This window comes from Chaetura pelagica, unplaced genomic scaffold (assembly GCF_000747805.2).
Source record: "Chaetura pelagica isolate M959 unplaced genomic scaffold, ChaPel_1.0 scaffold69, whole genome shotgun sequence".
Classification (NCBI taxonomy): Eukaryota; Metazoa; Chordata; class Aves; order Apodiformes; family Apodidae; genus Chaetura; species Chaetura pelagica.
The window spans coordinates 8,411,101-8,425,508 of record NW_009970724.1 but is presented as its reverse complement, the minus strand read 5'-3'; the positions used below and the strand labels follow the sequence as shown (position 1 = coordinate 8,425,508).

The following is a 14,408-nucleotide window of genomic DNA, read 5'->3' as shown; positions in this document are numbered from 1 at the left end:
CTCAGTCACCAGCCTTCTCCAGTTTGCTGACAGTTTTAATCTTACTTGCAAAGTGTCAGCTGTTGTAACGTGGACATTGCTGTGCACTTTGCTCTAGAGTCAGCTATCTTGCTCAACAGATGAGTGGTTGTATTTTGGACAAATGTATATTTTTAGGATGTCTGGCTAATGGACAACATAAATTATTATCCCTGTATTATAAATCTGTGTGCTAAGTAATAGTGTATTTTTAATTCACAGGATTATGGCATCACTAAATCTACTAAGATACTTAGTCATTAAGGATTGTGAAAGTGATAATCAAGTAAGTACTAGTAGATTTGAAAATGATTGATTAGCTAAAGCTGAGAGTTGGATTCATGTGAACAGTGTTATCCTGGATTCAAAAACTGCATTTTTCTTTGCAGTGGTCAGTAATCCAGAAGGGATGTTTTTGTTAACTACATTAGGAGATATGTGATGTGTTATTTTATTCCAATGGTATTTCATTGCATTCATACTTAACTGTTATGGTAAAAAAGCTAATCATTTTTCTCTGCCTGATGAACTGTGGCATAGGTCCATAATTGTAAAGTTTGTCACCATAAAAGAACATCTCTATCAAATATTTCTGTGAGAAAAAATATTTTTTAGCCTTGTTAGTTGGAATCTTTCATGTATCCAAGTGGATTTCTTTGTAATAATAATGCAAACTTAGCAGTTCAGGAGATCCACTTCATTAGTCTTTAGGCAAAATACATTTTGTGTGATATGCTAAAAGCTAATTATATTAAGATTTCTCAAAGTATTTAACAATAATACTAGTTTTAGCTGTGCAAAACAGTATTAATGTATTTACAACTGTGCAGCTGCATCATAGGCACATGTTAAAAGCTTCTCTAGGTAATAGCATGAAAAAAATTCCTGTTTGCAAGATCCACCTGCTGAAGTAACAAAAGGCACGGCCAGACCTCTCCAATTTTCTGCTGTGTTGCTTCACCAGACACAGCCTAGAATGTTTTATGCACAAATGTAGCTTGCCAGCCTAAACTGCCCACCACTGTGTTTTACCTGTGGGTTTATTACAGGTATGCCTCTTGACCTTCATTTCTCCTGTGCGTGGATGTTTGAATGTATATATTCCAGAAGTACTCTGCATATTTAAACTTTGCAGCATATTTCAAAATTTGAAACTGCCCTTATGTCTTTTACCCATATGATATGCTGCCTCAGTTTAAAGCAGGATTTTACAGCTTTAGTTGTAATCCCCACCTTTTCTTCTCTGCTTTGTGTTGCTCTTTGCTGTCTGGAGCTGTCAGCAACAATTGTTAGGGGTAGATCAGTGCCAACTGTATTTGTTGTTCAGCTGCTTCTAGTGCGGTGTATTATGATGGATCTGCTGGTTTCATGTACAGTCAGACCTGTCCACCTGCAGTTAATGGAAATGTGTTCTGAGTACTCAGCTTTCTTTATGATTTGGAGTAATAGTCTTTAGTCTTTTGTTTTCTTGAAATACAAAAAAAGTTCTGATCTTTTTAGAGCCCTTTTGAGATCTATGAATACAAGCTTTGTAAGTACCTAATGATGTTATTAGCTAAGTAGAATAATAATATAACTTGCACTGATTACAAAAATGGTAATGAAAATGAATAGTAAAAATAGCTTTCAATTGGTGCCTTTCTAATTTACTGTTATGTAATTAGTATTGATAGACTATATCAGTTTCTCAGATTTATGGGGAGATTACTACTTAAGTGCTCATTACAGTCCACCCAATTTCATGTAAATGCATAGCTTTGTAAGGAAAGACAGTATTGCTCTTTTATAAGTAGTAAAATTTATACGTAGTAGCACACAATTCCTGTAACAGTGCTGGCTATTACCTGGCATAAAGAATGCCCCTCCAGTTTGAGGAGAAAATAGCATCACCTCTTCTGAAGTTTTACCTTTAAATTTAAGCCCTGCCAGTTCTCCTTGACTTCATATAGTGCAAGTGAGGCAGAAAGAAAATGCTTCCATTTATGTCAGTTCAGATGTTTTGATTGCTGTGTGACAAGCACTTCCATTAATCAAGTTTTAAAATTAGGATTTTTCTGGAGTTATTTCTTAATTTTTAGCCCTATTCTGGTGGAAGTAATTACCAGTTTTCTGATTTGACTAGTTAACTTTGTTTCATGTAGCATTAAAATTTGCTGACTTTTCCACTGTAATCAACAATCCTATTTAACATTGAGAAGTCTTATTTTTATCGTCCTTTCTCTGCCCTTTGAGGATACTGCCTGAAGACAGGGCTTGTATAAATGGCTCCTATATTTAAAGACACAAAGACTGCTTTGTATTTGTTTCCTTCTCCAGCAGTTTTGTAACTCCAAGTTTATTAGGTGCCAAGGCATACAAGTTTTCCTCTTGTGCTGTATAACCTTGAACAGTCTTGCTTTTGAGCATCTTTTCCTTGTATCTGTTGCTTCCTGAGAGCCAGTGTTGTAAACTCCTTCTTTCACTTGTGCCAAATTGGGGAGAAGTTAATGAGTCACTGGATCCTGTGCCTAAGGATGGGGTGGTAGCATAACTAGTAGCATTCTACAGTGCTTCTTAAACTGAATGCAATATAGACAAGACCCTTGTATATTTGGGAAGCATGACATTTATCAGAGCTTTCATTTGGCATTGCAAAACAGCGTTAATTCAGACACATGAATTTAAATATTTGTGCCATTTTGCTGCTGAATTATCTTAGAGGAATCTGCAACTATTGCTTACTCACTGTAGAGTTTCTAGCCTGAGAAAGTGGCTAGTACTCCCCATCTGACATACCAAGAGCCTTTCAGCTTTGCTTACAAGAACAAGTTACAAATGTGTTTCCATTGCTGTACTTACCAGCCTAGATACTAATATCTTTTTTTTTTTTTTCCCCCTACTCCAAATCTGCCACTTCTTAACAAATAACACTGAAAATGTAGCAGAGAGGAAGCAGAGAAAAAATTCTGTTGTGATGCTATTCATGCTTAATGAATGAGCCTAAATCCTTTTCTTCTTTTTCCTCCCAGCACAGAAGTGTATGTTGGAAAGACTTTTCCAAAAACTCATGCTCAAAAACCTGGCATTGCAATGCTCTGTTAAAACTGATAGTAACCCGCTTTGTTCTGTTTGAGTAGACTGGTGTATGGACCACACTTGGCAAGATTCAGCAAAATTTTTTAAAACCACTGCATGTAGGACTCAATATGTCAAAAGCTCACTATGAAGCAGAAATCAAGAATAAGAAAGAGAACAGAAAAGGTTAGTAGTTTTCTTTTTTTCTTAAGCTTTGTTTATATTTAGAAACTTTGGAAGTCCTGTGGAAGCAGACAGTTGGTGAGTGCTGCACAGATAATATTTTTTTAACTGTTGACACTATTCCAGATTTCAAATAATAATTCAGTGTTTGCTGCATTTTATATTAATAATTTTCATAATTGGTAAAAAAAAATCTGAACTCTTCTATTTCTCATCACATCTGTAAACCTTAGAGAAACCTAATAGAAATGTCACATGAAGATCTTCAAAATTTGTTCTACATTTGTACTTTTGATTTTACAGTTAGACAGGAGCATCTAAGTCTCTCTCTGAATGTGAAGCCCTAGGTCTTATAGTAGGTGTGGGGAGGTTAACAAGAGAAGAAATAATTCCCACAGCAAATATGTGCTCTCTTAAAACCTGAAGGATTACATGCTGGATTTTTATTGTAATTTTTTTTTTTTAAATATGACACACTGAATCAGATGCTGCTGTGGGTTAAGCAGCCCCATTCCCCAGGCCATAGGAGCTCTAGCTGCTGTAAGGCAACTCTGTGTATGGTCAGATCCTCTGTTCCTTTATGGTCTCCAGTATAATTCAGACAGCCCAAGGAACTTGATTCTGCTACAAAAAATGTCAGTATGGCTTTTTGACTCTAGTCTTATCCTCTTCTGTTGCTGTAAACTATATGAGCTAGAGAAGTGCATTTCAACCTGTGTGTATCTTTCTAAAGGGAACAATTTGAAAAGACTTGGGAAGCTTTTTCTGTAAGTTGCTCTTAGTTTCTCTGTGCTTTGACAAAACATAAAGCAGTTGGAGTTCAGGAGAGAACATCTAACTCATCAGAGTAAATAATTTAGCCTTTTTCCCTGATGTATAATATTTGTAAGCACTATATTGAATTTCAAATGTGTGGCCTGAATGTAAGAGATTTTCTCCTCAGTTTTCAGACTTGCTGCAAGTAATCTGCCTGCAACAGAGAGGCCTGCAGCCTCTTCTTAATAAAATGTCTTTCATGTTTGAATTCATTAAGTCCAGCTAAAGAACATTCTATTATCTCTCTGGATGTGGAAATACTAAAAATAATTTAAAATTACTAGATTTCTCTCCCCCCTCCCCCTTTTAAGGAGCATTTTAGCTATATACAATTGTTCTGAGCTACAGATACTGCCTGGTCAGTAATGTAGTCAGTCATACATGCTGTAGAGTTTAGAGGTAGCATCCAGCTCAACCTGCCTTCCTCTTAAGGTTCAGTGCCTGCTGTCCTGTTTGGTCAATCCATAGGTTTGTGGGTTTTGCAATTACTGTCTAGAAATGCTAATGTATTAAACATTCTTCTTGTTCTAAAAGTTATGTGAAACAGCAGCCTGATCTCTGGTTGGTTATTTTCTTCTACAGAGGCACACAGTTCTAACACAGCTTGTTCTGTAACTGTTGGTGGGGAAAAGATGCCTCCCATGACTACCGAAATGCAGCTTCAGGTAATTTTGCATTTCCTTAAAAGTTATTAAGAAATACTGAAATTTTATTTTCAGTCTGGAGACAAACATACATGTACAATGGGTTAAAAAAAAATATTATTCTAATAAAAACCCCATTAATTTCTTTTGTCATTTCAGGTTTTACACTCGGCTCTCTTCACATTTGATTTAATAGAAAGTGTTCTAGCTCGAGTAGAAGAAGTCATTGAAGCGAAAATAAAAGCTGTAACAGATGAAAATAGTTGTGTCAGCTGAAGTACTTGAATTAACACACTTCTTATAAGATCATTTTGACTATAAGTCTTAAGTTGAAAAGGAGGCTCCCAGCCTCTAAAGAAGAGCAACTTAAGAGTGCCCTGTAGAAGAATCGTAAATGCTCCTCTTTGTATGTCTCGCTGCTGTGTTTATTTTCTCTTGCTATAGTTGTATGGGATTCACAGAGACGGCCTACTTACTGAAGTACCCCTCTTCAGAACCTAATGCTTCTTCTCAAGTTTAGAAACTAAAAACAAGGGTTTTTTTGTTTGTATGCTGTGGCAAGGAGGTATGGTTGTGCATTTATTTTTCTGTTAATTTCCAATATTTGTTAGATAATAGCTTTGCAGACTGGTGTTGTGAATGACCAAGATCTTAATAAAGTGACTGGAGAGCCATTAATTAAAAAACACTGTTTAAGCACAAAGTATTTTTATTAGCACTTTTTAATGTTGACAGACAAGTTTCTATAGTTATAAACAGGACTTTAAGCTATAGATAATAGAAATACTAATGGAAATGAAACCAGACTTAAAGAAAAACCCACCAATTTTGATGTTAAAACTGAGTAACAACAGATAACACTGTGTTTAAAAACACATTGTATAAGATTTCATACATGTAGCTGGTAATGCATGGGAAAACTGTATTTTGGAATTGTTTGATCATCCTTATCTTTTAAGTATTAATTTTCCCTTAAGATATATTAAATATTTTTTGGAAATTAGTCTTGACAGATAAGCTTGTAAATTAAGAATCAAGTTAAAAATAAGGATGGCTTTTCTATAGCGTAGTTAAACCACTTTTTTTTCCTTAAGATGCACATTTGGTGTAATGTATGCTGTTTTTCACTGTGTAGTTACTTAATATACATTTTCATTCCAAATGTATAAGTTGTATATGCAGTCTTTTGAAATTTAACTATTTTTAAGAACATTCTATATTTTGTTTAAAATCTAGCCTCTCTATTTATGAATAAAACCCCCAAATACTAAATTAGTTCCTAAGCAGCTGGTACTGCTGAAGCATCTTCCAAACTGGACTGCTTTCTATTATTTGGGCTTTTGTCATTGCAATTTTGTAACGAATATCATCTGCTTGTGGCTTGGAAGTTATCTTAGAGGAAAGAAAAATATTATTAATGAGTCAGACACAGTAATTCTTCAGTAATAGAATATTCAACATCTTACTTTTCAAACAGTAGAAATATAAAATTATTCAGCAGTGAAATCTGAATCATGTTTTCTGAAGTAGATATTCAGGAATGATGTACACGGAGGTGATGTGATCCCTTTAGGTGCAAGACCAGTCTTAAAATAACCAGTCCTGTCAGCATTGCATCTGATTATCTGCACAGGATTTTGACAGGAGCTGAATATGGTGGATGGTACTGCTCCCTTGGCCATGTCTGTTAACCTTGGGCAAAGAAGTTCATTTTTCAGGCCCTATACCAGCTAGGGATTCTCTGGCAAAAGATGAGCTCATTAAACTGGCTTTGCACTGCATCAGTTAGAAGTGATGTAATGGCACCTGATAGACTTGTGGTATGTACTGTCCTCTCTCCTTATGGGGCTTTCCTTTTGAAATTGGTACAAAGTCTCTGAACAAGTAGAAAACCGAGTTCAGGTTTATAGGAGCATCAGTCGTCTTAAAAGCTTTTAGGTTACTGTTGTATTAAGAGTCTGGGCCTGATACCAGTAGATTCCATCAAAAGTTTAAGCACCATGTTCAACATTGCTATAAGTATTTAGCAATTTTGCCATATAACAAGTGAGGTGGAGCTTACACACTTAAAAAATGATGAATGCTCTGAATAGGTTAATGCTTGTTATTTTGAGATCCCCACTTCAAGAAAAGACAACATATACACTCATATTCAATTCCCAACATGTTATTCAATCTGCTCCTTTGGGTACATGGAATGCTGCTAATATTGTTATAGTTAATATCTAAGGAAGAATTTTAATAGAAAAATGTTCTTTAAAGAGGTTCACTAAATAGATTTAATAATGTGTTGATGCATACAGGGTATGCTGCAGATACACAGATAAATGATAGTAATTAAGCTATAGAAATAATATACTAGTATGTGTATCATTAAAAATCCACAAGTAACAAGAGTTCTCAGATTGATATTTTTACTTTAAGTTGAAGTCATTATATGTTTAGATCTCATGTTGGTTCTGCAGTAGCAAATGAAGACACCCTAACTTAACAGAGGTAAATAATAGCTGAATTAGCTTTTAAATATCTAATTTGTGCTCACAGATGCTATTAAAAGCTTTTAAAATTACCTTTAACAATAGTTTAAAGACTCAGCTAAAGCTGAGTAACAGTCTTCCCTGAATGTATTACATAGATTTGGGTCAATATAACCCAAAAAGTTTCATTAGGGAAAAATAAGTATTTTCTAGATCTTGGCTTTTCCTGCCTGATAGACTGCTGAAGAACTAATATTTTTAAGTACATGCAACCAGACTTACCTTAGCTATAGTTAGCATTAACTTAGCAGTTTCAGCAGTATTATGAACCGGTAGTATCCGTAAATTACTACCCAGGAATCTGCACATCAAAATAAATTAAGGTTACTTTTAGAATGCATATTTAATTTCTTATGCCATAAAACTCAAAAAGCATTCCCCCATGATGTAAGCAACTTCTAACTGTGCCTACCCCACAAGTACGTAAAGATGGCTTTTATCTTCAAAGGCAACTGGAGAGTTCATGCTGTTTGTATAGCCATCTGTCCCATTTCTGTGCCACTTTGGGTGGGACTTGGAAGGGCTCGTTTCTTTTTCTGGGGCTCATTTTTTTTTTCTTTTTGCAGGGCTCTTTGACTCAGTCAACACTTCTTAAGCATGTATACATTTGGAGAGAACTAACTCTCTTCTGCTATATTGTTGAAGACTGTCCACAGTGCTAGTAAAAAAATGTTTAGGTTTTTCTCTGGCTTTGGAAGAACACAGAAAGGTATCTAAAAACATTGTGCTAAAATGTGTAAGAATTCAAACTAAATATTTGTAGTGAACTGTCTAAATACAGCAATCTGTACATCAGATGGATTAAGATAATGGGATAATTCTGTTAAGAATGTCATGTGAAGTCTTGTTTATCCAAATAGTTTAAAATTTATTCTCTTTCTGTAAATCATGTTATTCATATGCATTCATTCTTGAGAACAGAATCTGAAGATTTAAAGACCAGCATCAGTCATTCAGTGCAGCTATGGGAGAGAGATCAAAGCTTAGACAAGCACTGAGCCTCTCCTTAAGACTTATAACTTAGGTGTGTTGTAACAATAACCACAAAGTGAGCATTGCTGCCATTTTCTCTTGCAGAGCTAAAATATGAGAGGGAGTTAACAATAAAGGAGGATGAAATTTAAATATAATTAAACATGTAATCCAAACAAAGTGCCCAGCTGCTCAGTTGTATACTCCCCTGTGACCTCCCCTTGTGACTGCCACCTGTTCTTCCCCTCAATCTGTTTGATGACTTGGACTGGTTCACGTTAAGGCCCCTGCTGGTTAGGTATCTCATCTGAACTTAGCTGCCCAGTCTTCTGATTAGCAAAAATAAATGTTATAGGCAGTGTAAGAGCAGGTACTTAGGTTACTGTTGAGTTTTGCTAAAATCAGATGCAGAAACGGTGGTTTGTTTTACATTTAGGGATTAGAGTAATAAATAGATGCAACTTTGCTGATACTAGCAGTGGGCTAAGCAAAGGCTGAATTAACAGAGTTCAGCAAAGTAACAATCAAATGTGCTTCCCTAAATCCAGGAAAATCCATTTCTATTGGTAGTTTTGCTTCCAATTACAGCAGGTCTGAATTTAGTTTGTATGTTAATAATTTGATCAATGGGCAGAATTGGCTATTAGAATACAAGGCTGGTCTTGCTCGAAGGTGTTTGAAGGTTAACACATAGATTTACTGAGGACATTAGTGGAATGATCATTTGAGCTGTGATGATAATGATTGCTTTTCTCCCCTTTCCCCTATGGTATATACAACCCTACAGAAAGTGTTCATGGTGTTGAACAATCCTGTAATGTTCTTGTTAATAAAAAATAATCTTTCCCAGTTGTCACAAAACCACAGCTAAACAGAAAGAAACAGTAATACAGAAAGACCTGAAAATACATGGGGATTTTTTGGTTTTTAACTAATCCAACAGGTGACTTGCAGTTTGAGAGAGTTTCAACCCTACCAGTGCAAAAGCTCTGTCAGGATTCACATGCAGAACTACTCCAAGCTGCCAGGCAGTAACAAAGCATGTGCCTGTCTACATCAATTTGCAATGACAAAACTTATTTTTAATAAAATTACTGAATTGCCAAATGGAATATAGTTTCAAAACATCACACTTGTGATCAACATGTGCACAAAATAACCACAAGGTAGACTGAGAATTAGCACTCCCATCAGCTGAACAGCATGCTCTTGCTGAATGGTGGCAGAGCTTTTAAGACTTCTCATGAAAATGTATGGAATTTTTACAAAAGGGTAATAGATTTTCTACATGTCATCCCATACACTCTGCTACTCATCAACATTTGGCAGTGTGCTCAGGATTTAATGAAAGTGGTGCTACTTTCAGGAAGGTAAAGATCAAAGACTCCATTAGAATAGTCACTTCTTTGATGTCAAGAGTGAAAATCAGCTGCAGTTAGGATGACTGTACCTACCAGAAAATACTCTTGACTACAAGTATGAAGCACAATTTGATAACTTGTCAGCAGGCATGTACTGAAACGTACATTTTCAGGCTTCATTAGAAATCATAGATAAAGTTTTAAACCAGTTTTAATGTCCAGTTTTATAATATTGATTATTTCAAGTGTTCTAGCTCTGTCTAATTGACACTATTCCAAGTAAATAGCTTTTTAAAGCTGGTGAAGAACCTGTACTTTTCCATAAAGCCTTTTCTCATAAAGACAACTGTTCTGTTTTGAAAATGACTATGAAAAGATGCTGACAGAGCTAAGAAAATTGCCTAATTTGCCAGTTGAGAGAAAACTTTAAAAACAATTGCACTAGATAGCCCTAAAGTGATTGAAAGGGATGTTAATTACTATGCTTTGAGGAACATCCCTTTTTGTTACCAATGACATGTCACATTTATTAACTTAGGATTCTTTTGTCATTGATAAATATATGCTTTAAATGAATTGCCAGTGCATTAGCAAAATAAAATCATATTCCTGAAAATAATTCTGACCATGACATTCCTGAATCTAGGACTTAATTTCTTCCTAGCAATAAAAATTTGGTTTGATATTGAAATCGTACCTTGTCTGAATCCTGAACATGACATCCCATTCTTCTGGTCCATGAAGAGCAGCTGACAAAACCAAAAAACTGTTCCTATGAATATTCAGGAACCTCTGAATTCTTCTGAAAAACTGTTCTTCCCCTGTCGTAAGAAAGTCTTGAGTGTCTGCCAGTATAAATGCAACACCTGTTGAAGAAATTGATATACATGTTCTCACCCCAAACCAGGAAGCAAAATTGTTACCCAAACATTAGTTTAAAAGGCAATGGAACAAAGCAACATATAAATAAATTTACACATCTTGGCAGTGAAATACACTAATGTGATTTGGCCAGTGAAGACTAGTATTTTAAGATAAAGCTACAAATAACTCAGGATATTTTTATCCATAACATCAAAAAACCCCAACTGCTCAATCCACTCAGACATCTGAATGCATTTGAAAGCATGTGCATCAGGAACAAGCAACTGCTAAATAAATTTAGGGCAAATGCAGAGAGCTCTGAAAGTTCCATTTCTAAATGAGATAAAGATGTTACACCTGTAACATCTTAAAAGTAAGCTAAACTGTCTACCAGGAAAAACTAAATTATAACCCCATCAATTAAGCTATTCGAAAGGGAAAGTTAATAAGGTTGAAGTTTTGGGGGCTTAACAATTGAAGATACAGAAGACTAGGCCCTCTTAAATAGTTCAGGGAAGCTTCAGCTTCAAGATCTCATCTACCTGTCTAAAGCATTTTCCACTCTAAAAAGGAGGGATGTTTCATGTTGCAGTTTCAGTGACTCACAAATCAAGCCTGCTTAAAGAATCCTTTCCCTAATTTCTCTGCTACCACCAGGACTGTAAACTCAACATGAATACTAAATATCTTGATGGCTCTTACATGTTAGTGGCACTCAACGTTTGCCCACTTATAGCAAGAATTTACTAAGCAGTTTAGGTGAGGATGACCAAATCTAATATAGCTGTTCTACAACAGATAAAAAAAAAAAAAGTAAAAAAACCCAATTAAATGTTTCATCCTCAGAAGTTTTCTACCCCATCCTCTGGTTTACATGCAATCACAGCACAGCTCCTTCCACAGCTGCCTGACATTCCAACAAAGCAGCTTTTATTCAACTTAGTGTAAACTACAACAGGGCCTGATCCTGTACCTCAGTAGAGCCAGTGAGTTTTAAAACATAAACTTTAAGGTACTGTACCAGAGAGAGAAAAAATCACGGATCCTATTTCCACTGATTCCGAATATCGAACTCTGTGTTGTTGCCTCTGAAGCATTGTAGAAATTTCATGATTCTAAATAAATTTTAAAAGGTTACTTGTAAAAAACATGCTTTAAATATATTCCTATATTCTTTTTTGTTTAAGAAATATTTCTATTCCACTTGCAATAAAAAGTAGTAAAATGTTAATTAAACCTTTTCAGTTAATGAAATTTTGAAATATTTGCATTAGAAGATATCAAACATTGAATGACAATTTTGTATGCATACATTCAGTTTGCCACAGGGAGCTCCTGCATAATACATAAAGAAGCTCAAACATTTTAGTCTATTTTTGTAAGGTGTGCTAAAGGAAGATTTGCAGAAATGAGGAACATACATAGTGTGTTTCTATGACTCCAGTTAATTATCCTGCATTATTTTCACAGATGTCAGCACTTCATTCGGAAGACAGTTCAGAAAATCTGTATGGGACATGATTTTCTTTACAGCTTTTTGACAGGATGCAATCCACTCAGGAAAACTAGAACATAGCACTATGAAACATAATAATCTAGAGTGGAGGGGGGTTGGATATCCTTTTCAGCCTGCAAAAAACATTTCTGCAGTATGTTCTACAGAAGCTGCTCAAACACAGACATTTTAAAGATTAAATCACTGAATCCTTTCTAGTTAACATCTTCTTTAACCTACCGATTTGAAATGTAGCCAACCTGCCTTTATAGAGAAGTGTTACGATTTATGGAAGAATACAAATTAAAATCAGTATAACAAGTGAACCCTGAAGGAGACAGTAACCACAATGTTATGCTTTCAATTGGTATGGAAAGGGAACACTCAATGTCAGCTGCTTATGAGATGTAACTACAATTTTGGAAAACCTCTCAGCTTCAAAGCTACTGCTGACAGTGAGTTGCTTAATGCACAAATATAAATAACAGCTATAAGAAAAGGGTAGCTGTGCAGGGAAAAAAGAAAGCTCATAACCAAAACTGATACAAAGCAATGCCTTTGTAAAAGAAAAGCCATCTCAGATTTGTATTCAGCTATTTCCTTGTGTTTTCTCGTGGGTAATCCTTACCAACAGCAACAGTTTAAAGTACAGTTGAGATTCTTATTAATAGGAGAAAGTTACTCTGGTATAGCTGATGAGATCACTGCTCTCCAATACCTCTCACCATACTATGGATTAATTTGCTTTTGAAGCAGCTCCCAAACTGGAATAGTTTACAGGCTGTCATCTCCAGACAAGCAGGCAAATAAGAACAGGCTTTAAACCAAGGTGACTGAGGAATTACTTCAACACCATTCACCCATTTATACAGCAGAAATGGGGTGATAACCTTGTCAGCCAAGCTCACTTAAGATATTCTTGCTTGTGAATCAAAGCCCTCTGGCCTCTAAATTCTCCCCAGCTGCAATGAAATTGGTCTCAGCTGCAGGAACTAATTACCAGCTCCTTGACATACCCTTTCACTTTACAGAGGAACACAATCCAGGCTTCTGATATTAACAGATAAAAATATACATCAATATATGTAAGACTCACTATTTTAAACTGGATTACACAGCTACCGAGTAAGAATCTATGCTAATGTTGATACTGTATTGTAAAAAATAAAGTGTTTTGGGAGAAATTAAAAATATTACAAACATTTCTGATGGAATTATTCATAATGCTAATTGAAAGCAGAGTCAGTGCAGTGCAAAAATTATGAGTAAGGAGGATGATCCTAAAGCAGTGTAACTCAGAATGGCAGGAGGCAAGAATACTAAATAGGTAGAGTAGCTAGGAGAAAAATTATACACACACAAAAAGAACCAGTAGTATAGGAGAAACAACTTCAGGCTAATGTCAGTGTTTCATCCTCAAAAACCATATTTGTTGCCATTGTGTAAAATATTTCCATGTATAGAAGACAGGAAATGCTTCTTTCAGCATTTCTGAGTGAGTTAGATGCTGTTCTTGACAAGTGGTATTGTACCTGCAGTGCTGTACTCATAATAATCGTTGTTACCCATCTTGACTGTTCCTGGCCAACACTTTCTGTCATTTTTTTCAAGAGTTTAATGTCTCTGCAGTGAAATCTCAGATACCACCTTCTGAAAAGCTTGGAAAGATCATAAATATTACCAGCAAATTGAAGAGATGTTTAAGACACAAAGATCCTTCAAAGATAAGATTAAAAAACATGGCACTCCCCATCTCTCCCAAATGTGTACAGGTGCTCACTACCATGGAACTAGCTTAAGATGGCAATTAGATACTTAAATGCCTTTAATGAATTTGTACCTGAGAGAGCTTCCTCTCTAAGGCAGAAGAGGCAGAGCACCATAATGCATATATGACTTCAGAAAAACATTCCTGAAAGCATGTAAAATTACTAAGGAACATTTACCCTACTTTCAGAGGGTACACTGGTCACTGTGCACCTTTTACACTAAGATATTTTTGGGAAAACTGCCCCAGGCCTGCAGCCCAGCTTGGAGCTGCCCACAAAGCCATGGATCTGAACAGTAGCTCTTTCCATGTACATTTGCACTTCACTCTTCTGAAAACACTCCTGGATATCCAGCTTGGCAGGCAGTTCTATTTCAGTAAGGCTGAGGTGGTGACACCGAAGCTCCCTGGCAGGAGCTTTGGGGAGAGCCGAGGCTGGGCCTGGCAGGCCTGGCAGGCCTGGGGCGCCGTCCCGGGACAGGCTGGCGCTGCGGCCGCGTCGGGGCCTGCAGAGCTGCCTTCCGTCAAACTTACGTGCCAGCTGGTTCCCAGTATAAGTTTTAACCGGACTTCTCCTCACGTTAAAAACCTGAAAAGGCGCTGAAGAGAAATCCCGGTGGGTCCGCTGGGCAGGCGGGCTGCGGGGCTGCGGGCAGGGGCCGCCCAGCGCGCGGGGCCCGGGGCGGAGCAGAGCCC

The 14,408-nt window shown here is 36.4% G+C and overlaps 2 protein-coding genes across 2 annotated transcripts in view; one reads left to right on the top strand and one right to left on the bottom strand.

Annotated features, from left to right (window-relative positions):
• The window catches only part of GLMN (glomulin, FKBP associated protein), a 16,370-nt gene extending 11,379 nt beyond the window's left edge, over positions 1-4,991 (top strand). The window contains exons 15-18 of the mRNA XM_010006755.1: positions 241-304; positions 3,135-3,258; positions 4,654-4,736; positions 4,875-4,991. Of these exons, the coding sequence (XP_010005057.1) occupies positions 241-304; positions 3,135-3,258; positions 4,654-4,736; positions 4,875-4,991 (388 nt within the window). The remainder of the gene's footprint in view (positions 1-240; positions 305-3,134; positions 3,259-4,653; positions 4,737-4,874) is intronic.
• A 996-nt stretch (positions 4,992-5,987) lies between these two features.
• Positions 5,988-13,545, bottom strand: LOC104396855 (chromosome unknown open reading frame, human C1orf146). The gene is made up of 5 exons (XM_010006754.1): positions 13,477-13,545; positions 11,471-11,564; positions 10,283-10,451; positions 7,475-7,553; positions 5,988-6,107 (listed from the first exon to the last, which is right to left on the bottom strand). The coding sequence occupies exons 1-5, from the start codon at positions 13,543-13,545 to the stop codon at positions 5,988-5,990; spliced, it is 531 nt and encodes a 176-aa protein (XP_010005056.1).
• Between the last annotated feature and the right edge of the window lie 863 nt (positions 13,546-14,408).